Source organism: Ostrea edulis, chromosome 3, assembly GCF_947568905.1.
Source record: "Ostrea edulis chromosome 3, xbOstEdul1.1, whole genome shotgun sequence".
NCBI lineage: Eukaryota > Metazoa > Mollusca > Bivalvia > Ostreida > Ostreidae > Ostrea > Ostrea edulis.
Genome location: NC_079166.1, coordinates 76,599,179 through 76,626,101, shown reverse-complemented (window position 1 = coordinate 76,626,101; position 26,923 = coordinate 76,599,179). Strand labels below are relative to the sequence as shown.

The following is a 26,923-nucleotide window of genomic DNA, read 5'->3' as shown; positions in this document are numbered from 1 at the left end:
AAAGAATTAAATGATTTGATACCAGCAAGCTAGCTCAGTAGACTTCTCTCATTATTTCCATTGTCTCCTGTCATTCGTAACTAAATCATTTTTGCACATACATGTAATTTCATTACTATAGGCGCACTTTATATTTAATCAAGAGTATCAACAACAGTACATGATACACCCGTCAACAGATAACATTTGGTCTTTTTCTGACACCAAAATTTGTAGAACTTGGCTTCAGGTAGTATCAGCAATCATCGGAGTGTGACGTAATCCCCTTGCATCATAAAAACAGACAACTTATGTAATGTCTATCTAAAATTTTCACATGTCTTAAGGTATATATGTACCAAGTTTGATGGTCCTAATCCCAACGGTTCAGTCTGTTTCCTGCTATTAAAACCGTGGCCTTGAGAAACAATAGACATCATCCACTTGGCATAAAGTATATGTGTACCAAGTTTGACGGTCCTTGCCCCACAGTTCGGTCTGTATACTGCCTACAAGTTTGACCTTTTAACTGATATAGCGACTTTGACTTTTGACCTTGAAAAACAATAAGCATATTCCCCTCATCATTGTGATCAAATGTACCAAGTTGCAATATCCTGAGGCTTATGGTGGGTCTGTATCATACCTACAAAGTTCTCTACTAAGTGATAATGTGACCTTGACATTGATAAACAGGCATCTTCCTTTCATCATGGTGATCAAATGTACCATATTGCAATATCCTTAATCTTACGGTTCGGTCTGCAATATGCCTAAATATTTTATTACTAATTGATACTACGACCTTGACCTTTGATCGTGAAAAATAATAGACAACGTCCTCTACTCAAGATGATCAAACGTACCAAATTGTAAAATCCTAGAGCTTATAGTTCGGTCTGTATCCTGGCCACAAGGTCCGAACAGACGGACGGACGATGCCATACCATGATACATCCCTTCAATGATGGACGTATGCCACCACACCATACACTAAGTGATGTTCACTAGTTTTTCTTCTTTTTATTTGTAAACACAAGATACGGTATAACAAACACAATGCCAATCATCATTATGTTGAATTTGACGAATCCGATCACGTAGAATACTGGGGATGTTGACGGAATCTTGAAGTTTTCTACAACCATTGTCAATGTAAGAGACAGAGTTACATACACAAGTTTCTGTCCCATCCCTATATCTACAGTGGTTTTCATGTTGTTTCGTAGAGAGATGCCTGCTCCAAAACCTGAATATAAGAAGAAACATCAATAAATCATTCAACATATACATGTATATGGCAAATTATTCTACATACGATATATTTATATAGTTGGTGTCAAAACCTGAAAAATATGAAATGTCAACAAATTCCTCAATATCCACTTCGATTAACCGGCCAATACTTGCTAAATCCACGTAAAAACTTTTTAGTAGAACAGCAAGAGGCCAACATGTCTTAGCGGTCACCCGAGTACTAGGTCAAAAGTATCACTACTCCCAAAGGCTATTGATTCTAGAAAAAAATCCTGTTCTAAAAACTTCAATGCCCTTAAAAGTGCATACACTGATGAAAGGCTTTATATGTTATAATAGGTATATTAACATTAAAAGATTTGACTAAATGTGGACCTTTCCTAGAGTCAAAGCCCTTGGTTGTAAATCTTTTGAACATCCTTTTCTGCTATTCCTAAGTATGCATTTAGATTTTATACAGTATCAGAAGACTTACACATGAATACTATTTACTAGGTTTGGCCCCACCCTAGGGTCAGAGCCCCTGCCCCGGGGATGATCAAATTTAAAATTTCAGTATATGACTACCTACGCTTTTTAACAATATCCATTTAATTTCAATTTAGAATCAATAACACTAAATATTTTGTTATTAAAGTATTTTACACATAAACACTACACAGTAAGTTTGGTCCTGCCCTGGGGTCAGAACCCATACCTCGGAGATCATGAAATTCACTATTTTGGTAGAGGTCTTCCAGCTCTACATTACTATATATTTAGTTTCTCTTAAACATGTGCGGTTGTTGAGAAGAAGATTTTTTAAAATTTGTGAATTTTGAGCATTTTGTGCCCCGCTCCTAAGGCCCCAAGAGTGCAGGAATCCTAAAATTTACACTTGATATGCTGACCCCCACCCCCCTTGTCCGAAAGATGCTTTATACCAAATTTGGAAAGAATTTGAACAAGAGGCCCATGGGCCACATCGCTCAACTGAGTCACCTTGGCCCATATCTGAAGACTTTTCATATATATTTGCATGTAAAACCTTAGTCCTTATTATGGCCCCAACTACCCCTGGAAGCCATGGTTTTTGCAAACTTGAATCTACACTACGTCAGAAAGCTTTCATGTTAACATCAACTTCTTTGGCCCAATGGTTCTTGAGAAGAAGATTTCTAAAGATTTTCCCTATATTTGTATGTAAAACTTTGACCCCGCCCCTCTTGTGGCCCCAATATCAGCTTTTCTAACTCAGTGGTTATTCAGAAGAAGATTTTACCTAGATATTTGTATGTAAAACTTTGATCCCCCTTGTGGCCCAATCCTACCCCCGGGGGTCATGATTTAAACAAACTTGAATCTGCACTATGTCAGAAAGTTTTCATGCAAAAATCAGCTTTTCTGGCTTAGTGGTTCTTGAGAAGATTTTTAAAGTTTTTCCCTATATATTTGTATGTAAAACTTTGATCCCCTATTGTAGCCCCCTCCTACCCCCGGGGCCCAAGATTTGAACAAACTTGAATCTGCATTATGTCAGGAAGTTTTCATGTAAATCTCAGCTTTTCTGGGTTAGTGGTTCTTGAGAAGAAGATTTTTAAAGTTTTTCCCTATATATTTGTATGTAAAACTTTGATCCCCTATTGTGGACCCATCCTACCCCCGGGGGCCATGATTTAAACAAACTTGAATCTGATGTCAGGAAGCTTTCAGGTAAATTTCAGCTCTTCTGGCCCAGTGGTTCTTGAGAAGATTTTTAAATGACTCCACCTTATTTTTGCATATTTGTGATTATCTCCCCTTTGAAAGGGACATGGCCCTTCATTTGAACAAACTTGAAAGCCCTTCACCCAAGGATGCTTTTGGCCAAGTTTGGTTGAAATTGGCCCAGTAGTTCTGAAGAAGAAGATAAAATTGTGAAAAGTTTACGACAACGACGACAACCGACAAATTTTGATCAGAAAAGCTCACTTGAACCTCAACTTCAGGTGAGCTAATAATAGTTAAGAGGCTGTCTACGATAGAACCATGCAAAACCAAAAAAATATTATGGAAGGTGTTGTCAAATTTTCAGACCTTTTTATGATATTTCAGAAGTATTTTACTAGTTATATCATATTTTGTGGCAAAAATCGATGAGTACCTCCCGAACTAACACCTAATGGGCCGTTCTATTTTTAGCACAATATACACATCAATTTCACGCAAAAATGGTGTATTTTCAGCTAGTCATTAGAATATCAAAAGCAGAATAATCACATATAATTTCAGTTCCGCATAGTCTATTTGAACGGTACCTTTGAATTGGTGAACATAACTTTAAAATTAATTCTCCAGATTTAAGTCGTATAGTGTTTGAACTAGTAAGATTATGTAACTTTCAAATTGAATGCTATTTTTAGTGAGTCATAAAACCCCAAGAAACGTTTAAAATAAATAGTTTCGTGGTTTAAAACACAGAATTATGCATAAATTATCACTACTAAACGGGAATTTGGTTGCAAATAAATAGAAAGTCATTTATTTGGGGTATGAAATTCGGAAATTTTATCAAAAAATTATCTCTCTTTGTGGAACTTTCATGGGAAGAAGGTAAGGAAAAATGATTCATAAGGCAGATGACAACAACATGGAATTGGTGGAAAGTGATGGAAGATGAATTTATAGCCTTGGTGAAAATTTCAAGGAAAGAGGGTGTTTATTTACATCAGGATTGCAAGAAGTATACTTCAGCACAATTGAGATTTTTAAATGTCCATCCGAAATTGTGTGAATTCCAGAATCTTTGTTCACTGCACTGCACAGCTGGTGTGCATTAACTATGATCTAGACTTAACAGACATCATCATGCCTATGCCAATCATGGACATTGACTTTGAATAAAGAACAACATGTTGTCACCCATTACATGACAAATCTAACTCAGATGTGAAAGGGGGGGGGGGGGTGACTCCAAAGCCGATAGATCTGCCACATTACTCAAGCTGACAACACATGTTCCATTGATTCTGGTAAGTTAAATTGTTTTTATATCTTCCTGCACTAACAGATATTGAAATATGCACTTATGCATAAATACTCATAGATGAAATCTATAAAATTTTACTTCTATTTTTCTATTTGAAATTTTTAAGATATCAATTTGCTGAATGCACAATTTTCTAGATTAAAATACTGTTACAATATATTTAGGAAATATAATGAAATATATGTGTTTGGTGTTTGCAGACAAGACAATGCATTGAGAAACACAAAAATTGTGTCCATATTAAGACAGATGTAAAGAAAGAGTTGAAAGGTATGATGCAAACAAATGTCTGAATAAAATCTAATAGGAATTCAAGTGACACCCTCTAGGTTAACAACTAACATATAAGTTGATAGAATTATGGATGGAAACTGAATTAAGTCAAACAAAGTAAAATTCAGGTCCAGGATTTTTCTGGAGAATGTAAGAGCAATTTATATTGTAGTTTTTAGACATTTTTTTTAACTTTTAAAGAAAACCATAATAAAATTGATTGAAGGGAGGGGGTGTGCATTAATATTAATGTAACTAGTTTAACTACTAGGTTTTTTTTGGTTCTATAAACAGAAAATTTATTTAGCAGTGCATATTGGAATCAAGATAATTTTAAATAAAATCAAATGTCATTAAATATTTATGTATGAGTCTATGGAGATATTTGTGAGATCTGTGATTAATGAATTGAAAATCAGAAAGAAGTAAGATTTTATTAATTATTCTGTTATTTACATTGTATCATGTTTATTACACACTTAATAATAAATGCAGGTTTAAGTAATATGTGAAATGCTTCTAATCACTTTGAAACTTTCCTGTGATTTCGATAAATAAAATTTTGTTTTATGTAAGACAACAAGTTCACATTATAGATGTAGCATATACCATATGTATATGTAGTATTGTATAAATATCTCTGCAGACAAATAAAAAAAATATTAAACTTAAGAGTATATAAGATATTTGTTTTAATTAAAACCCTGCCTATAGTCAAGAGCCCTACAGTGAACAGGCCAAATTAAAGAATATGTGTGGTTCCGGTTACCCGACCGTCCCTAGTTTTTACCCCCAACCCTAAACATTTTTTGACCATTTCCAAAATCAGTTACCGTATTTTGCCGAATATAATGCACACCTCTTTTCAAGATTGTATAGTATATACCACAATATATATATATAGGTTTTTGACCCGTTTTCCTTCAGCCAATATATAGATACCACTAAAATGCTAAACTGTAAACACTTATTACAAGTCATCTAACATTAGACAGAAAGTGACTTAGAAGTAGAACTAAAGAGTGCTTACATAAACAATAGTGCAAATCTCAGGTTGCTTGAATATAATAAGTGATTACCCTCCTTATTTTTGAAAATGTTGAATAGATTTAAAAACTTGGAAGGGCTTGAAAACAGTACTCTAGTTGAAATATCATTCCTACTTTCATGTTCAAAAAACATAATTTTGGCAATTGCACTGATTTTTTCCCCCTGTATTTATTTTTTTATTTGAAATAAATATATAAGAATTGTCAAAACTAGGGTGATCCCTACCAATTTTGATAGGTATATATATAAATGGTAAATGAAAAGAAGTGAAAGTAAAAGAAAATTGTGTTTCCATCTAAAATCTATCATTAAAAAAGTAAATTTTAAAAAAATGAAATAAAATACCTACCTACCTACCATATTTTTCAAGGGAGTGTAACCAGAACCACACATTATTTTATCTGGCCTCAGGCCTCAGCCTGTCTATACATCTGTGCATTAACAGTTTTCATGACTTTTTTGGCAATGTGTCTGCAACTATTGATTTGAAAATTTATACACCTGCATTTATATCAATGGGTTACAAGTCAAGTTACTTTTTGTGCTAAAGTTTTTGACCTTGTGACCTTAAATTTGGAATTTGACCCAAATTTTAAAACTGGGTGAATGATAGGCTGTCATATTTCATATTAACAATCCTTGTGACAAGACCTCTTTTCAAATCGAAATTTTGGACCTTGTTTATAGTTTTTTGTTGCCATTAGTGTTTCACATCTTGTGTTACTTTCAGTTTTATGTTTCAGGCAAGCCATGTTTAGGCAACTTAACACCTTGGTTAGACAACTCACCCCTTGTTTAGACAACTTGACCCATGAAATATTGTTTTTCATGAAAACACTAGAAAAAGAAACACCATCTATAAATCAATTAATTATCAAATTTAAAATTTTATTAGATCACAAAGAGTATATCAGTGCATACTCATTTGAAAAAGAAAATTCTCACAATAAAATGAAAATCTTTATCTCGGTCTCTAAATTCAAATTTAATGATTAAAAGAGATGCATATTTTTGTGCAATAAAAACAGTGAACAAATTGCAAGGAGGATTTTAATACCAAAGAGTGAGCTGCTGAAATTGTAATTTATGGTTAAACGTAGCCATAAAACCTCTAAATATTATAATAACTTTTCTGGTTATTTAACGTTCAAAACACATGTGATGCTAATATGTCTGGGTTTTCTGTATGACCAAGGGGGGGGGGGGGGGGGGGGGGTTCCGGACAATAGGCAAACTCATGCAATAATAAGAATTGTTTTGTTATTTTGCAGATGTTTCTGAAGTAAGACAGTCATACCCCTGCTTTCCAAGGAACCAAACAATTACTTTCCTTGTATTGACATGGTGAAAAATGGGGAGGGTCCAGAAAATGACAAATACCTCCAGAATGTCATCAGTGATATTGTTGCAATTGAATGTAACCAATTATTATCCAATATATATTATCTATGACTGAACTCATAAGTGGTTAAGGAAAACTGTTTTATTTTTTTTAGTCACTGCTTGGAGGTTATTTTACATCTCTCAGGATTTTCTAGATGTCAGATTTCCTAAAACTCACACTTGTGCTTTAATTTTTTTTTTTTTTGTTGGTATAAATGTACAGAAAAATTGAATGTTCTTCTATAGGATAGTTTTGCCAATAGTTTCAGTTGAAAGTTACAACAAAAAAGAAGAAAAAAAAGAAAAAAAGAATTGCAATGATTAAATCTCTATGTTTATAATGAATGTGTCTTTCATGATCTTGTATGTGATGTTCATGAATTTTTTTTACATTACCTGACTTACAGTGTAAAATCCCCCCCCCCCCCCCCCCACACACACACACATCCTTTATGGCTTTACTTACAATAAAACTACATATGCAGAGTGAATTTAAAACATGAGAGATATATCATATGTTGTAATTGCCTGCTGAATTTGATAGAAAGCAAAAACGCTTTGAATACACGATTCTTGTCCATGGCTACAATAAATGTACTATTTATTGGTGGAAGGTAATGGTGGAAGATGTTTTCAAAATAACCCCTCTCCCTCCAATATTGGGTCAAAGTACAACAAACAATAATTTTTACCCTTCATTAATGCTTATGCATGACATGTGCAATGATATTATTACGTTATCTGAAGATTTTAACTCTACAAAACCGACATTATCACCCCCCCCCCCCCCCCCCCCCAATATACCACTAAATTTCATTTGCGACCAAATTCCCTTTAACATGTATTAGAAATTGATAGGTTCTACACATGTATCAAATATGATGTCTATTGAAGCGTTTCTTGGGCAACTATACCTGTTTCAGTGCAAATAGGTGAAATTAGGTAAAATTTCAGCATTTCCTTCATTTTGAAATTTTGATATTTTATTGCACTGTGTATTAAATTTTGATTGCTTATGTGTTATTAATTCCTATTTGTCTCTGCAATATCATGAAATAGGTATCATTAAATTGCAAGACATGGGTTTTGCAATAAACCAAAAAGAAAGTACATTGTCTGATTTTTTTCAATAGATCTAAATATAGAAATGGGGAAAACCAAGTGTCTCTCGTTTCCATGGTTACCGATCGAGTGGAATGAAAATAATTATTTTTACGTTCAAGTTATGTTATCTAAAGGATATATACCAAGTTTCATGAAATTCTGACACATGTCCATCAATAGCCATTTGCATGGTTCTATCGTAGACAGCCTCTTAATAGCTAATAATATTTATCAAGAAAAGTTAAAAATTTCTATTTTTCACACATTCAATAACTCACCACTTTGGCCCCACCCTGATACAAATATCCTACCCATGGTTTCATCAAATTCAAAATTTTAGTAAAGAACTAACAGCTCTTTCTAAATATCAATTTAGTTTCAATAGCACTACAAAGATGTTATTTAAGTGTTTTACACATAAACACTATATACCAAATTCGGCCCCAGGCCCTACCCCGGGGATCAGGAAATTTACATTTTTGGTTGAGGCTTCTTGCTCATCATTACTTTATACTCATTTTCTCTGCTAGATGCCCAGGAGTAAAGAGGAAATTTTTTAAAGGAATACATCAATTTTACAGTTTACCCCAAAATTAAGGCCTCTTAGGGTGGGGCAGGGGTCATGAAATTTATAATTCACCAGACTTCTGAGGCTGTAACCCTCTGTTCTGTAATTTATGGATCCGAAACTAATTGCACATGGTATCTAATCAATTCGGATATGTACTTTGTGCTTACTCAACACCCCCCCCCCCTTTCCAGCTTTTAAAACTTTGTATCAGTCAAACCAAAAGCCTACATCAAATGGGAGGCGAATTTTATTTATATGTGGTAACGTTCACAGGGGCCAAAGATACCATTTTTAATTATTATAATTAAGAGTTTGGTTACACAATCTGTTTCGTTTCGGTATGTTTCGTTTCATTTCGGTGGGTTTAGTTTCGTTCCGGTGGATTTCGTTTCAATTTTGTTTCGCACTTTAAAGGTACCCGTTCTTGAGAAGATTTTTGAAGACTGTCCCTATATATTCCCATGTAAAACTTTGGTTCCCTACAATGGCCAACCCTAACACCGGGGAACATGATTTTAACAAACTTGAATCTACAATATATCAGAAAGCTGCTCTGTAAAGAATTTCTCTGACCAAGTGGTTCTTCAGAAGAAGATTGTTAAAGATTTTCCCTAAAATATATTTTTGCATATAAAACTATTGTGGCCCTTTCTATCCCTCGGGTCATGATTTTAACAAACTTGAATCTACATGTTGCCCTACTTTTGTATTTTCGTGAGTATATCTCCTTTGAAGGGGGCATGACCCTTCATTTGAGCAAACATAGATCTCCTTCACACATGGATGTTTTTACCAAGTTTTATTGAAATTGGTCAAGTTGTGTAGGGGAAAATGAAAATGTGAAAAGCTTACGAACGGACAGATGAAACGCAAAAGGTGATCAGAAAGCTCACACAAGCTTACAGCTCAGTTGAGCTAAAATATTGTATTGCAAAGTCATCTCAAAAGCAAAGTTGGGGATAACAGACATTACACAGAGATAACATTTACCAAGCATTCTTAATAATGCACATTACTTAAACCATGTTTTAAAAATATCAAAGCTTACAATCAACGAAATAAGATATCAAGCTATTCACTGAAGTTATCCATTTCTTTAAGGTAGTACTCTACATCGTCATAATGGATGACTTCCTTTAAAAACATGGATGAAAAAATCGATATCAGCAATATTAGACTTTTCCTTTTCCATTTAAATAACTAGCCGAGTAGCTCAGTAGGTTAGAATACTGACTACTGAACTGTAGGTCGCAGGTTCAAGTCCAGCAGGGGTTTTAAATTTTTTTCTGATTACCTTCTATTAAAACTGTATTTTTTGACAAAACAAAGTAAATATAATAATTTTCAACTTCAAAATATTGTTGTACATATCCTCCACTTTTCATCTACATCAAATTTCTCTGGTGTAGCATACCTCCTTAAGTAAACTGAATGCTGACATCCTATTGATATCTGTGACATCATCCTAACAGATACTGCAATAACAGAAATATTCAGTCCTTTGATGGCTACATTTCTACAAACTTGAACTTCTATCAGAGATCATTACAACCTCTGATTTTATTTTTTACTAAGACACACAGTTTTAGTAGTGATTCATACCTAATAATGATGACACGTCTCTTGTGAAGGCGAAGAACGGAGTTGTATCTGGGTGAACCCACTCTGGATTAGCACACCATTTCTTGGCAAGAGTGAGGCTCCAAAGAGGATCCAAACTGAGAATGGATATTCCAAAATATGTGACACACACCCCAATCACCAACACAATGCACCATATCGCATAATGCTTGAAAGTGAGACCAGATGTGTGTTCATGTTTGACAACCTCTGCTAATAATATCCCTGTAAGTACACATGAAAATATATCAAACGCTAGCGCATCGAATGCAAGTACATGTAAATTATATCTGTCTTCCCACAAATGTTGTAGATACTTAGTAAATACATTTCAAATGTTTATTCAAGCAGGCCATATTGTTTTCTAGGTACAATGTAAGGAATACCATTATATAGCACTTATTTCATTTTGTTTTCATTTTTGGTTTCTATTACCTCTTTAGCTAATGCAAATCTTTGTTGTTTGTATCAAATGTAAGTTTTAATTTTGACAAATCTAGTTAATTACTTTTATGCATATAGTTTTTAGTATCAATTGATGTGATTGACAATTTAAGATTGAATGGATGTGCCATATGATACAGAACCAAAATTCCTAAACAGTTTGACATGTTCAGTTTAATAAGAGCTCTGTAAGGTGGGTTATATTCTCTCATACTGAATGTCTACAAACTACTAACCTAGTACTATTAAGTACTTACCACTCAGTGATTCTGCTATTGCATGTACATAGTACTATTAAATACCTACCCCTCTGTGATACTACTCCCTAGTACTATTTTAAAAGTACTTAGCACTCAATAGTCCAGACCTACAACTAACTAGTAATATTAACTGCCTACCAACTACATATGGTGAGCCTACAACTACATAGTACTATTAAATACCTATCAACTAGTGATTTTGCCATTACCATGTACTATCATGTACTTGCCAGTCACTGATCCTAATAGTACTACATATACTTAGAACTATTAGGTACCTACATGTACCACTGAGTGATCCTACCATTTGCTACAAGCTATTAACTTAGCACCATTCTGTTCTTTAACTTAGCACTCAGGGATCCTACAACTACCTAGTACTATTAAATATCTACCACTCAGTGATCCTACAACTACCTAGTACTATTAAATACCTAACACTCAGTGATACTACAACTACCTAGTACTATTAAATACCTAACACTCAGTGATACTATAACTATCTAGTACTATTAAATACCTACCACTCAGTGATCCTACAACTACTTAGTACTATTAAATACCTAACACTCAGTGATCCTACAACTACCTAGTACTATTAAATACCTACCACTCAGTGATCCTAAAACTACCTAGTACTATTAAATACCTACCACTCAGTGATCCTACAACTACCTAGTACTATTAAATACCTACCACTCAGTCATCCTACAACTACCTAGTACTATTAAATATCTACCACTCAGTCATCCTACAACTACCTAGTACTATTAAATACCTACCAACTAGTGATCCTACAACTACTTAGTACTATTAAGTACCTACCACTCAGTGATCCTACAACTACCTAGTACTATTAAATCCCTACCAACTAGCGATCTTACAACTACCCAGTACTATTAAATATCTACCACTCAGTGATCCTACAACTACCCAGTACTATTAAATATCTACCACTCATTGATCAATTAATTACCCTGCACTATTAAATACCTACCACTCAGTGATACTACAACTACCTAGTACGTATTAAGTAACTACCACTCAGTGATCCTACAACTACCTAGTACTAATAAATACCTACCAACTAGTGATCCTACAACTACCCACTACTATTAAATATCTACCACTCAGTCATCCTACAACTACCTAGTACTATTGAATACCTACCAACTAGTGATCCTACAACTACTTAGTACTATTAAGTACCTACCACTCAGTGATCCTACAACTAACTAGTACTATTAAATGCCTACCAACTAGCGATCTTACAACTACCTAGTACTATTAAATACCTACCACTCAGTGATCGTACAACTACCCAGTACTATTAAATATCTACCACTCAGTGATCCTACAACTACCCAGTACTATTAAATATCTACCACTCATTGATCAATTAATTACCCTGCACTATTAAATACCTACCACACAGTGATCCTACAACTACCTAGCACTATTAAATACCTACCAACTAGTGATCCTACAACTACCTAGTACTATTGAATACCTACCACTCAGTGATCCTACAACTGGCCAGTACTATTAAATACCTACCAACTAGTGATCCTACAACTTTCTAGTACTATTGAATACCTACCAACTAGTGATCCTACAACTACTTAGTACTGTTAAGTACCTACCACTCAGTGATCCTACAACTACCTAGTACTATTAAATGCCTACCAACTAGCGATCTTACAACTACCTAGTACTATAAAATACCTACCACTCAGTGATCCTACAACTACCCAGTACTATTAAATATCTACCACTCATTGATCAATTAATTACCCTGCACTATTAAATACCTACCACACAGTGATCCTACAACTACCCAGTACTATCAAATATCTACCACTCAGTGATCTTACAACTACCTAGTACTATTGAATACCTACCACTCAGTGATCCTACAACTACCCAGTACCTTTAAATACCTACCAACTAGTGATCCTACAACCACCTAGTACTATTAAATACCTACCACTCAGTGATCCTACAACTACCTAGTACTATTGAATACCTAACACTCAGTGATCCTAAAACTACCTAGTGCTATTAAATACTTACCAACTAGTGATTCTACAACTACCTAGTACTATTAAATACCTACCAACTAGTGATCCTACAACTACCCAGTACTATTAAATATCTACCACTCAGTGATCCTACAACTACCTAGTACTATTAAATACCTACCAACCAGTGATCCTACAACTACCTAGTACTATTAAATACCTACCACTCAGTGATCCTACAACTACCTAGTACTATTAAATCCCTACCAACTAGCGATCTTACAACTACCCAGTACTATTAAATATCTACCACTCAGTGATCCTACAACTACCCAGTACTATTAAATATCTACCACTCATTGATCAATTAATTACCCTGCACTATTAAATACCTACCACTCAGTGATACTACAACTACCTAGTACGTATTAAGTAACTACCACTCAGTGATCCTACAACTACCTAGTACTAATAAATACCTACCAACTAGTGATCCTACAACTACCCACTACTATTAAATATCTACCACTCAGTCATCCTACAACTACCTAGTACTATTGAATACCTACCAACTAGTGATCCTACAACTACTTAGTACTATTAAGTACCTACCACTCAGTGATCCTACAACTAACTAGTACTATTAAATGCCTACCAACTAGCGATCTTACAACTACCTAGTACTATTAAATACCTACCACTCAGTGATCGTACAACTACCCAGTACTATTAAATATCTACCACTCAGTGATCCTACAACTACCCAGTACTATTAAATATCTACCACTCATTGATCAATTAATTACCCTGCACTATTAAATACCTACCACACAGTGATCCTACAACTACCTAGCACTATTAAATACCTACCAACTAGTGATCCTACAACTACCTAGTACTATTGAATACCTACCACTCAGTGATCCTACAACTGGCCAGTACTATTAAATACCTACCAACTAGTGATCCTACAACTTTCTAGTACTATTGAATACCTACCAACTAGTGATCCTACAACTACTTAGTACTGTTAAGTACCTACCACTCAGTGATCCTACAACTACCTAGTACTATTAAATGCCTACCAACTAGCGATCTTACAACTACCTAGTACTATAAAATACCTACCACTCAGTGATCCTACAACTACCCAGTACTATTAAATATCTACCACTCATTGATCAATTAATTACCCTGCACTATTAAATACCTACCACACAGTGATCCTACAACTACCCAGTACTATCAAATATCTACCACTCAGTGATCTTACAACTACCTAGTACTATTGAATACCTACCACTCAGTGATCCTACAACTACCCAGTACCTTTAAATACCTACCAACTAGTGATCCTACAACCACCTAGTACTATTAAATACCTACCACTCAGTGATCCTACAACTACCTAGTACTATTGAATACCTAACACTCAGTGATCCTAAAACTACCTAGTGCTATTAAATACTTACCAACTAGTGATTCTACAACTACCTAGTACTATTAAATACCTACCAACTAGTGATCCTACAACTACCCAGTACTATTAAATATCTACCACTCAGTGATCCTACAACTACCTAGTACTATTAAATACCTACCAACCAGTGATCCTACAACTACCTAGTACTATTAAATACCTACCACTCAGTGATCCTACAACTACCTAGTACTATTAAATACCTACCACTCAGTGATCCTACAACTACCCAGTACTATTAAATATCTACCACTCAGTGATCCTACAACTACCTAGTACTATTAAATACCTACCACTCAGTGATCCATCAACTACCCAGTACTATTAAGTACCTACCACACACTGATCCTACAACTACCCAGTACTATTAAATATCTACCACTCAGTGATCCTACAACTACCTAGTTATATTAAATATCTACCACTCAGTGATCCATCAACTACCCAGTACTATTAAGTACCTACCACACACTGATCCTACAAGTACCTAGTACTATTAAATACCTACCAACTAGTGATCCTAAAACTACCCAGTACTATTAAATATCTACCACTCAGTGATCCTACAACTACCTAGTACTATTAAATATCTACCACTCAGTGATCCTACAACTACCTAGTACTATTGAATACCTACCACTCAGTGATCCTAAAACTACCCAGTACTATTAAATACCTACCACTCAGTGATCCTACAACTACCTAGTACTATTGAATACCTACCACTCAGTGATCCTACAACTACCTAGTACTATTGAATACCTACCAATCAGTGATCGTACAACTACATTTGTACCCAGTACTATTAAATATCTACCACTCAGTGATCCTACAATTACCCAGTACTATTAAATATCTACCACTCAGTGATCGTATAACTACCTAGAACTATTGAATACCTACCACTCAGTGATCCTACAACTACCTAGTACTGTTAAATACCTACCACTCAGTGATACTACAACTACCTAGTACTATTAAATACCTACCACTCAGTGATCGTACAACTACCCAGTACTATTAAATATCTACCACTCAGTGATCCTACAACTACCTAGTACTATTAAATACCTACAAACTAGTGATCCTACAACCACCTAGTACTATTAAATACCTACCACTCAGTGATCCTACAACTACCTAGTACTATTGAATACCTACCACTCAGTGATCCTAAAACTACCCAGTACTATTAAATACCTACCACTCAGTGATCCTACAACTACCTAGTACTATTGAATACCTACCACTCAGTGATCCTACAACTACCTAGTACTATTGAATACCTACCAATCAGTGATCGTACAACTACATTTGTACCCAGTACTATTAAATATCTACCACTCAGTGATCCTACAATTACCCAGTACTATTAAATATCTACCACTCAGTGATCGTATAACTACCTAGAACTATTGAATACCTACCAGTCAGTGATCCTACAACTACCTAGTACTGTTAAATACCTACCACTCAGTGATACTACAACTACCTAGTACTATTAAATACCTACCACTCAGTGATCCTACAACTACCTAGTACTATTAAATACCTACCACTCAGTGATACTACAACTACCTAGTACTATTAAATACCTACCACTCAGTGATCCTAACAGTGGCTACAACCTGTTAACCTGCTGAACAATGATGTACTTACCAGTCAGCGATCCTGCTACTACCTGGTGTGGAAAATGTGTTGCTATGAATAGCCTGGATACATTCACGGCTACAAGTACCACTGTAAAAGATACCCAGACTAACACACGCTCTACAGCTCTGCAATAGAAGTTACATAGTATTAAAAAATAACATACATGAACAATTTCAAAAAAAAATCGTGAATTTGATTGGATTCCAAATGATGGACTGAAGTACTTTGCCTGTTGAATTCCATGTTTCATGAAAGATGTTCCAATGGAATACAGCACAGCTGAAGTGACCATAGCATGTCCTGAAGGACTACCTGATGGTACAATGGTATAATGTAGATATCCCTTATTGTGAGTACTGAAGGACTACCTGATGGCACAATAGTGCACAGTGTTAATACTCCTTATTGTGAGTACTGAAGGACTACCTGATGGTACAATAGTATATACAGTGTAAATATCCCTTATTGTGAGTACTGAAGGACTACCTGGTGGTACAATTGTATATACAGTGTAAATATCCTTTATTGTGAGTACTGAAGGACTACCTGATGGTACAATAGTATATACAGCGTAAATACTCCTTATTGTGAGTACTGAAGGACTACCTGATGGTACAATTGTATATACAGTGTAAATACCCCTTATTGTGAGTACTGAAGGACTACCTGATGGTACAATAGTATATACAGTGTAAATATCCCTTATTGTGAGTACTGAAGGACTACCTGATGGTAAAATAGTGTACAGTGTAAATATCCTTTATTGTGAGTACTGAAGGACTACCTGATGGTACAATATTATGTACAGTGTAAATATCCCTTATTGTGAGTACTGAAGGACTACCTGATGGTAAAATAGTGTACAGTGTAAATATCCTTTATTGTGAGTACTGAAGGACTACCTGATGGTACAATAGTATACACAATGTTAATATCCCTTATTGTGAGTACTGAAGGACTACCTGATGGTACAATGGTATAATGTAAATACTCCTTATTGTGAGTACTGAAGGACTACCTGATGGCACAATAGTGCACAGTGTTAATATCCCTTATTGTGAGTACTGAAGGACTACCTGATGGTACAATAGTATACACAGTGTAAATATCCTTTATTGTGAGTACTGAAGGACTACCTGATGGTGCAATAGTATATACAGTGTAAATATCCTTTATTGTGAGTACTGAAGGACTACCTGATGGTACAATAGTATACAGTGTAAATACCTCTTATTGTGAGTACTTAAGGACTATCTGATGGTACAATAGTATATACAGTGTAAATATCCCTTACTTTGATTACTGAAGGACTACCTGATGGTACAATAGTATACAGTCTAAATACCCTTATTGTGAGTACTGAAGGACTACCTGATAATACAATAGTATATACAGTGTAATTATCTTTTATTGTGAGTCATTATGGACCAGTGGTCACTATCGGTCATAGAAACCTAGTGGATACAACACTCACTTCACATCTGGTTTTTTACCATGTTTACATGCAAGTTTGATTCCCAATCCTAATGCTGCTTCATACCAAAGAAGTTTAGAAATAAGTAAATTAGAACTCTTGTATAGGAAATGAAAATCATTGGTATTTCAGAAATCACCTGACAAATGGAGGTTTTATGCCACTGGATATGTTGGCATTATAAAGAACCCCATGGATAAGACAGTATGTACTATGCTTAGGTCAAAATTAACAAAAGAAATGTAGCTATCTGGGAAATTAGTGAGAGCTTGTTCTGCATATACTCAGTTTCTAAATCGAGGCAGGCTAATGACAAACAATTTAATATCATAGGGATTTCAACAGTCTCGTTTAAAGTGAGCATTTTACAAATTTTATGGTCGTTAAAATGATCAAGTTTGCCAATACAACCTGTCATTGGGTCAAATGCTGTCTGACGTGTTTCATACCGATTGTTGGGCCGTTCTTGGCGCACTGGTTCTGACTACGGATAACTCCGTTTACCTGATTATTATATAAGGATCAGGGTGGGTATGACTGGTCGACAGGGAATGCTTACTCCTCCATGGCACCTGATACCACCACTGGTTTAAACAGGGGTCCTTGTTTGCCCAACTCTCTATTTTGCATTCCTTATAAATTATGAGTTTTAAGATTGATTACTGTTTGTTATCTTTATCTTTTCATCAGAGTTATGGTGCGTCCCAATATTTTCCCAGAGAGTTACAGATCTCTAGTTTAGGTCAAAATTTGTTTTAATTCACAAAAAGCTAGTGACTAAAAACACCTATAGGCAATGTAAAACAGCAAACAAACAAAACTTCATTTTTTGATTCATTCAAATAATGTGTTTTTTATGAATTATTAATACAACAAATTAATCATTACCTGGTCCCGTTTCACAGGTGAGACTGTATTGTTCCAGAGAAGGAATGTTTAGAACATTGTCGTGTAGTTTTACTTCATTAATCCACCAATATGGCCGCTGTCCGTGCAGTATCCTTCAACAAAGTCATTCAATACACACATGGATACTCTAGGTAACTTGAATCAAATATACCAGCATGGACAGAAAACTATTGAAACAACAAAATGTGCAATTTTGTATTATAATTTTTCTCTCGAAGGAAACTAATTACTGCAAAAGTGCTGGTTTATGCTGGGTGTTAAGTACACGTTTTTTTACGACCAAGATTACATGTGGGGAAAAATATGTGGTAACTGATTATAAAATATATTACATGTATATCAAATGTTTATACCTATACACGTGGGGAAAATTTACACGTTTATTACATGTCTGTGCAGACCTGTTTACCCCGTCCAACTGATGTCAGTATTCTAGAACCAAGTTGACAGTATTTTGAGCACTTTGTCAGTATAAAAGTTGAATATAGCAAAAAATGCTACGTGGGTTGTTAAACCCTTTTTTATATGAACAAAATGCAACTCCTTGTTGTCATATAAATAGCATGTTGCTGTTTACTGTTGCTTTTGTATTTTACAATTTGCAATGTGTAATTATCATGGTTTTCCATCATTCTTTAATTAAATCTGTCATATCTTATAAAATACCACATCATTTTGATAAATAATTTTTTATAGAGTCCACGAGGTTATCTCCTTGTAGAGGGTTGCCGATTGTATTAATTTTGACCATGCTCTTTGTTCAATAAATTTCGTTTAAATTATATTCCCTACATCCATACCATTTATCCCTTAATTTCAAAACAATTTGAACTTGATAAAATATGGAACAAAAATAAATACTCAATATTAAAGTAATGTTAGAAATATCCATGAAAACACCATGTGATCTTTCTTTGATTGTTGGAGGCATGGCCAAAGCACTCTGTATGAGTCCTTAAAATTAGGGCATATTTTTTTTTCTTGTTTTGAACCTCTGAATGGGTTTGGATGTTTCGTTTGCATTCTCGTCAATCTAACATTCACCATACATGCTTTTTTTAAAAGTTTGACATAAAGCAGTATCAATGGTGCGCTTTAAACAATGGTAACTTTAATTGACTAAACTCGTTCCCTATTGACTTCGCTTTTCTCCTCGGACTAATCAGCGGGGAAACAGTTTAATTCAATTGACAAGGTCTTTTTCTATCATACCTATCGGCAAATTTCGGAAACTGAATTTTTCCAGATTCATGGAAAATCATAGATTCTTAACGTGAATCCGTAAAGCGTATTTTGACTTTAAAATCCGTGGAAAATTCGGACAATCCGTACAAGTAATCAGCTCTGTCCGTGTAATCAGTGTAAATTTTCCCCATGCGTGAATAACCACTTAATTTACAGAATCAATTCACAGAAATTCCATTCATTGTGTGTATCTTATTCTTAAAGGGGAATGGACAGGATTTGATCTGAAAATTTTCAAATTTTATTTTTCCATTTTTATTGTTTACAATGCATAACTAAAGTATTTCTAATGGTCAACCAAAATTTGAATATCAGTTGTTGAGTTATAAGTGAGATACAGCACTCGCAATTCTTTGTTATGTAAACAAGGCTTGTGCCATGTTTTTGTTTATATTAGATTGTTTAATAGAAAATAGCATGTTTAAAAAATGAGATGCGCCAAATGCTAGAAAATATTTAATTGTGTTAACAATTCACTTATAAATTGAAATACTCTGCTTTAAACGAAACTTTTACTAGTATATTTAACCTATGTAACCAAAAACATGGTACGAGCCTTATCTATATAAAAAAGTATTTGTGACCTCTGTATTTCCCATGAACCTTAACTACTGACAGTCAAATTTTTAATGATCATTAGTGATACCTTAGTTAAGCATTCTAAACATTAATAATCTAAAGATAAAATTAGAAAATTTTCTGCTCAAAGCGTGTCCATGTTCCTTTAATTAAGGGGCGGCACATCATGTACAGAATTTGCAAACTATACGATATTTGCCCAGCGGTTAATCTTTAGCGATAACTTTGTATGTACATGGTTACGTACCATTTCAAGACTCCATTCAGCCATTCAGACAGACAGGCAATCCACAAAACTCTTGTTCCGGTGGCCCGGTGTAAACAGTAAGCCAATGGGAAATAAATAAGGAAGGCATATCTAGGATCACCAACACGTGTCAGTATTTGCATCAGGTCCACATGGTGCTACAAAGGAAAGGTATCACAATTAAAGAACTTCATGATTTAATTTAAACTTTCTGATTTCCTTTAATTTCTACAAGCATACCGTGAAGATCCGGGTTAGAAGAGACCCTCAGTACTCCAATAAAGGGCTGCACAATTTAGGCTTTTTTCGGTGCTTATGGATTTTGAGCAGGGAGGGATCTTTATCGTACCACACCTGCTGTGACACAGGGCCTTGGTTTTTGCAGTCTTATCCAAAGGACCTCCCCATTTAGTCGCCGCTTATAACAAGCAAGGGGTACTTAGGACCTATTCTAACCCGGATCTCCATGGGATTATTATTGAACAACAGTGTTTTAACAAGACCATTCTGAATTTAAAATTCCCTCAAGACAAGATTTATTTGTGTAAACTTGATTTCTCTGTTGGTGTCAACACAACACAAATCAATCATTACAAAAAATAGATACATAATCATGGCTTCTCGCAATACAGATTAAAAAAAACCAGTAGTAGTTATGGAAATAAATCATGACCTTTTGGCACTTGACATACAGAAAAATTCATGATATCAAATTTCTGAGTTGAAAAAGGACACATTAAGAGTAATGTTAATTTCTAAAATTTCACATAATGTTCAGTCTTGTCTTAAAATTTGAAATGGAACTAAAAAGGTGGGGATTATAAATCAAATCTTTAAATCATTGGCCAAAATACTGAATTTTTATTTTTATTTTTTTAAATTCAAGTAAATCTATTTTGACTGTTTTCAAAAACAATGTTCTGTTCGGAAAAATAATAATAAATTACAATATTTGAATTAGTTCCAAGTATGAAATGCTTGTATCATGAATTATATAAGTTATAAAATGATGCAGATTTAGAACTTTTGTTTATTAATCAAACTTTCTTCCACAAAATATAGTCCCTGGTCAAACCCTTTCAAATATTGAAATGACACATTTTTTTCCACCTGGATAGGAATCAGTAATAAATGTGTAATCAATATGTTTGTTTATGAATGTCCAGGTAGCGTAGTGGTTAAAGCACTCGCTTCTCCGAGAATCTCACCGCTGCGACCCGAGTTCGATCCCCGTGATCAGCAGTGGCTGTATGTGAGAAGGTATGGTGGTCAACCACTCGGGTACGTGAGTTTCCTCCAGGTACTCTGGTTTCCTCCCACTTAAAGGCCCCCTAGCGCAAACATCCGTTCAAGTCGGTAAAATAGCTAGGATATAACTAATGTTATTTGTTGATTTAATATGTATATTCAGCTTTAAAAATAAAAATTATTAATCATTATTGATATTGGCACCAATGGGATCAGTATTGAACCAGTAGATACTCAGCTAGAGCATCCTGCCCAGTTGTGCTAAAAAACTCAGGAGTTAACTTCCCTAAGTAACGGTAAGATCTCATGACAAGCACAAAACTTATTAAGAATGGAAGAAATATAAAGTATGGGAAGGCCCGAGCAAATTTTACCCTGAATGTGTGTTGAATTTGATGAATAATCTCCACCCCCCTCAGGTGGACGTAATCCATGATCCCGGGTTCTTGATTTCCCATGTCATGCAACGTTAGGAACTGTAAAACAACTAAAATTGAATCCTCAATGATCATCATCATTTTCTAGTATAGCAGTATATGACAGGCGTTCACAATTAATTTTACCAATAGGATTTCTAATATAACCTGATAACTTCTACCAGTTCTGGGCTGTGTGGGGGTATATATTGAAAGTGGATCATACGACAATCTAAGAAGCTGACTTTTCAAAGAAATATCCAATTTTAACTGGTTACTTTATAGAGGGCGAAGCCGAAGGGCCATGAGAGCGGAGCTCTCCCTATAGGTAACACGTATATACATGTTTAAAAGGAAAATATAGAAAACTGATGAAAAACTAACCCATAGTTATGGAACTTGAAAATTTTTGTCCCAATGGCATCAATTCGAATACTAGTGCGTGGCAGAGATGGGGTAATCGTAATCAGTAATCGTAATTGATTACATTTGTTTTTAAAGAAAAGTAATCATAATTGTAATCAATTACTTTGGCAAAGTAATCGTAATTTATGATTACAATAATGATTACAATGATTACTTTATATTTATATTAAAATAATTATTTAATAGATAACAGTTAGAGCTTATGTATGTTATGTGTGCCATCATAAGATTTATCCATATCTATATGATATTATACTTACAGTATTTGCATGTATTCAATAGCAACTAAGGTCTAAATCTGTTTAAATTAAACTTAATAATCTGAACTAGTATACTAGAGACTGTTTAGTATTGCTGGGAAAGTGTTTCGCCCTGATAGATGTAGATTAACGGATGCACAGTTTGAGAGACTTATGTTCATAAAGTGTAACAAACATTTCTTATAAACATTTTAAGTGTCACTGAATGGTTTACCAGTTATCATGTTACCAATACTTATGAAAGACTGTACATAAATACATAAAGTGTATTATACAATGTATCTTATTAATAAAACCAGTAAATATTTGTTGTTTTTCTTGTTCAAAAGCATGTAATCATGATTACTTTTCACAGTAATCGTAATTGTAATCAATTACTTTCAAAATATGTGTAATCGTAATCATAGATTTTCAAAGTAATCGTAATCAATTACATTTACAATGTAATCGCCCCATCTCTGGCGCGTGGACATGTATTTCTCCATTTTGAATCTCGTCTAACCTAGTTCACGTCGTTCTGAGATGTTACATAAAATCCGTAAAAGCATGTAAATCTTTTTTTTTTCTAAATCATATAAAATCACTCCTCAGTTAGAGCGAATTGTGTCATGCCTCCTCTGTTTGTGTATAAAAAATTTGCTAAACACCGACGCTGAATATGACGTCACAACACAGGGGCCTGTCACGAAATATTTGCATTCTTTTATATATGACCATTCCCTATGTATAAAATTATTAGAGGGCAAAGCCCTCTCACGGCCCAAAGGGCCGTGAGAGCGGAGCTCTCCCTATAGGTAACACGTATATACATGTTTAAGAGGAAAATATAGGGAAATAATGAAAAATTAAACCATACCTATGGAACTTGAAAAGTTTGGTACTAATGGCGTCGATTCGAATATTATCGCGTGGACATGTATTTCTCCATTTTGAATCTCGTCTACCCTAGTTCACGTCGTTCTGAGATGTTACATAAAATTCGTAAAAGCATGTAAATCTTATTTTCTTAATCATGTATAATCACTCCACGATTAACGCCATGTTTGTTGTTGTGGTTCAAACGCTATGTTTGTAAATTTGCTAAATAACGACGCTGAATATGACGTCACAATGTACTGTTTACATCAATTGCGTTATATTTCCCGCGTTCAATATGTAGGAGGATCAAATATCCAAAATTAGGATGCTTTGATACAGATCCGTCCTCGTACTAACTTCAGGTTGATTTTGTTCTGTTTTGGATATAGATACCAATGCCAAAATTTGTTTGCTTCGCCCTCAAACACGGTCACGCCGTAAAACATATTATTTTGTATATAGAGAAGGGTCATATATAAAAGAATGCAAATATTTCGTGACAGGCCCCCTGTGGTCACAATGCACTGTTTACATCAGTTGCATAGAGTTTCTCGCGGAGCTCTCCCTATAGGTAATAGAGGGCGAAGCCCGAAGGGCCGTGAGAGCGGAGCTCTCCCTATAGGTAACACGTATATACATGTTTAAAAGGAAAATATAGGAAAATAATGAAAAATTAAACCATACCTATGGAACTTGAAAAGTTTGGTACCAATGGCGTCGATTCGAATATTAGCGCGTGGACATGTATTCCTCCATTTTGAATCTCGTCTACCCTAGTTCACGTCGTTCTGAGATGTTACACATAAAATCCGTAAAAGCATGTAAATCTTATTTTCTTAATCATATATAATCACTCCACGATTAACGCCATGTTTTTTGTTGTGGTTCAAACGCTTTGTTTGTAAATTTGCTAAATAACGACGCTGAATATGACGTCACAATGTACTGTTTACATCAATTGCGTTATATTTCCCGCGTTCAATATATAGGTGGATCAAATGTCCAAAAATTAGGATGCTTTGATACAGCTCCGTCCGCGTGCTAACTTCGGGTTGTTTTTGTCCTGTTTTGGATATAGATACTAATGTCAAAACCTTCTTGCTTCGCCCTCAAACACGGTCACGCCGTAAAACATATTACTGACAAAATAAATTAGTAATGCATATATCATGAGGGAAAACAATATCTTCAACCTCTGTTCTCACTCATGATCGGTACACGAAACATACCAGGAAATCATACATCTCACACTAATTAATGAACCAATGTGGGCAGCGAATAAAATTCCGGATCATGATAGACGGGTCCACACACACTCCCTCTACGATTAATCTCTATACTCAATGATGTCATGTTCACTGTATGGTAATAAACAATAGTTAAACAATGTCCCTCTTCGCTATATTGTTTTTTTCTTCTTCCTCCCTTCAATTTAATTTTCAGCACATAGTTTTTTTCTTGGTAATAATATTCATATATATACGTACATTGGCCAGGGAAGTTCAATTATCGAATTATACAATATATATCAAAAGGTTACTGAATATACACAGTGGCGGATTTAGAGCCCCCCCCCCCCCCCCCCCCCACTCCCCACCCCTATCTTGTTTCGGAAAATGTACTTTACGATAAAAGAAACAATAATTTCCCAGACCCGGAGAAATAAATGACAAAATCTTTTGATTTCTTGAATTACTTTATTGGGATATCTTAAGTTTTTTTTAAAAAAAAAACAACCTTAAAATTTGGGTCATTTTTATTAATTTCACCTTATTAAAATGATAGAAAATAGTACAAATGACTAAATAGGAGAAATATTTCAAGCCCCATAAAATCTGTAAAATCCAGGAGCTTTCGGGGGCTTCGCCCCTTGGACCCCCACCAGGCTTCGCCCTGGACCCACTGCCTCATAAAGTGGCGCCCCCGTAACCGCAATTCCTGGATCCGCCCCTGATACATCACAACATATTTGGACATAAAAAACAATATATTGAACATATATCACAATATATTGAACACACACAGGATGTTGAATATACATACATCACAAGATATTGAATATAGCAACGTTTTACAGGCCGTAGAAGTGCAGTAGAGATGTGTATCAATTTTCTCATCATTAGCTACAGTGGCGGATTTAAGGGGGCGCAGCTGGCGCACCCACACCCCTAAAATTTTCAAATTTAAGGTAAATCCTGGTATCTTGTTTAGAAAAATGTACTAAACGATAAAATAAGCAATAATTTCTTCCACTCCTGGAGTAATAAAAGACAAAATCTTTTGATTTCTTCAATTACTTTATTGGGAGAACTTATTTTTTCCAAAATTAACCCTTAAAATGTGCGTCATTGTAATGATATCACCTTATCAAAACTGATAGAAATATAGTATAAATGACTAAATAGGAGACATATTTCAAGGCCTATAAAAGTTGTAACATCCAGGAGCTTTGCTCTGGACCCACTGGGATTCCTGGATCCGCCCCCGAGCTATTACGTATGAAGGTACATGTATGTCACAGAATAATGACTGCGGCATTGTTATGACACGTTTGGTCGTATCGGCACGTTTGGTCGCCTGGCGACTGAACGTGTCATAAGGGTAGACACGAATGGTCGTCAATTTTAGGTCATATCCGAGCACGATTGTTCGCGACCCAAGCCACCTATCTCAAACTCCAACTTTGCTTTTTTCTCCGGGATCCCTCTCTTCCTCCTCCTCCAGCACCTATTCCCCTTCTCTCTCTCTCTCTCTCTCTCTCTCTCTCTCTCTCTCTCTCTCTCTCTCTCTCTCTCTCTCTCTCTCTCCATGTATCTCTCGTCTTTTTAGACACAAGACCTGGAATTTCATTTTTCTCATTTTTTTTTTTTTGTATTAAACACGGCATGCATGGAATTTCAAATCTCTCTCTCTCTCTCTCTCTCTCTCTCTCTCTCTCTCTCCAAATTTAATAACAGGGAAGAGAACTTTGTGCTAAATACTATACGAAATAATGGCTCTTTTTTCAAGAGCCATTTTCATGCATGAAAAGTGCTTCATACCTATGAATTTGCTCATTGCTCCATCTGTTCAATTTAATGTGTACTTTGTAAAATTTCCAATTTTTTTTTTTGGTACATCTTATTTTACTTTCATGCTTATCCCTAGTACAATAGTTGC

The 26,923-nt window shown here is 35.0% G+C and overlaps 1 protein-coding gene and 1 long non-coding RNA gene across 9 annotated transcripts; one reads left to right on the top strand and one right to left on the bottom strand.

The window, feature by feature from the left end:
• Positions 1-982: 982 nt before the first annotated feature.
• LOC125676218 (glucose-6-phosphatase 2-like) lies at positions 983-25,003 on the bottom strand. Of its 7 annotated transcripts, none has more exons than XM_056159079.1 (8): positions 24,958-25,003; positions 22,179-22,280; positions 20,557-20,714; positions 18,465-18,577; positions 16,327-16,414; positions 16,109-16,227; positions 10,227-10,469; positions 983-1,228 (listed from the first exon to the last, which is right to left on the bottom strand). In XM_056159079.1, exons 2-8 carry the CDS (start codon positions 22,260-22,262, stop codon positions 987-989), a joined length of 1,047 nt encoding a protein of 348 aa, XP_056015054.1. In that variant the 5' UTR covers positions 22,263-22,280; positions 24,958-25,003; the 3' UTR covers positions 983-986. The 7 variants fall into 7 exon arrangements, with proteins under 7 accessions (XP_056015054.1, XP_056015052.1, XP_056015053.1 ...); XM_056159077.1 differs by having other exon boundaries at positions 24,449-24,991; XM_056159078.1 differs by having other exon boundaries at positions 22,179-22,291; positions 24,449-24,989.
• LOC130052898 (uncharacterized) lies at positions 2,337-7,292 on the top strand. Of its 2 annotated transcripts, XR_008801269.1 has the most exons (3): positions 2,337-4,226; positions 4,444-4,513; positions 6,838-7,292. It is a non-coding gene; the product is annotated as an uncharacterized LOC130052898 (long non-coding RNA). The 2 variants fall into 2 exon arrangements; XR_008801268.1 differs by having other exon boundaries at positions 2,337-4,513.
• Positions 25,004-26,923: the final 1,920 nt, after the last annotated feature.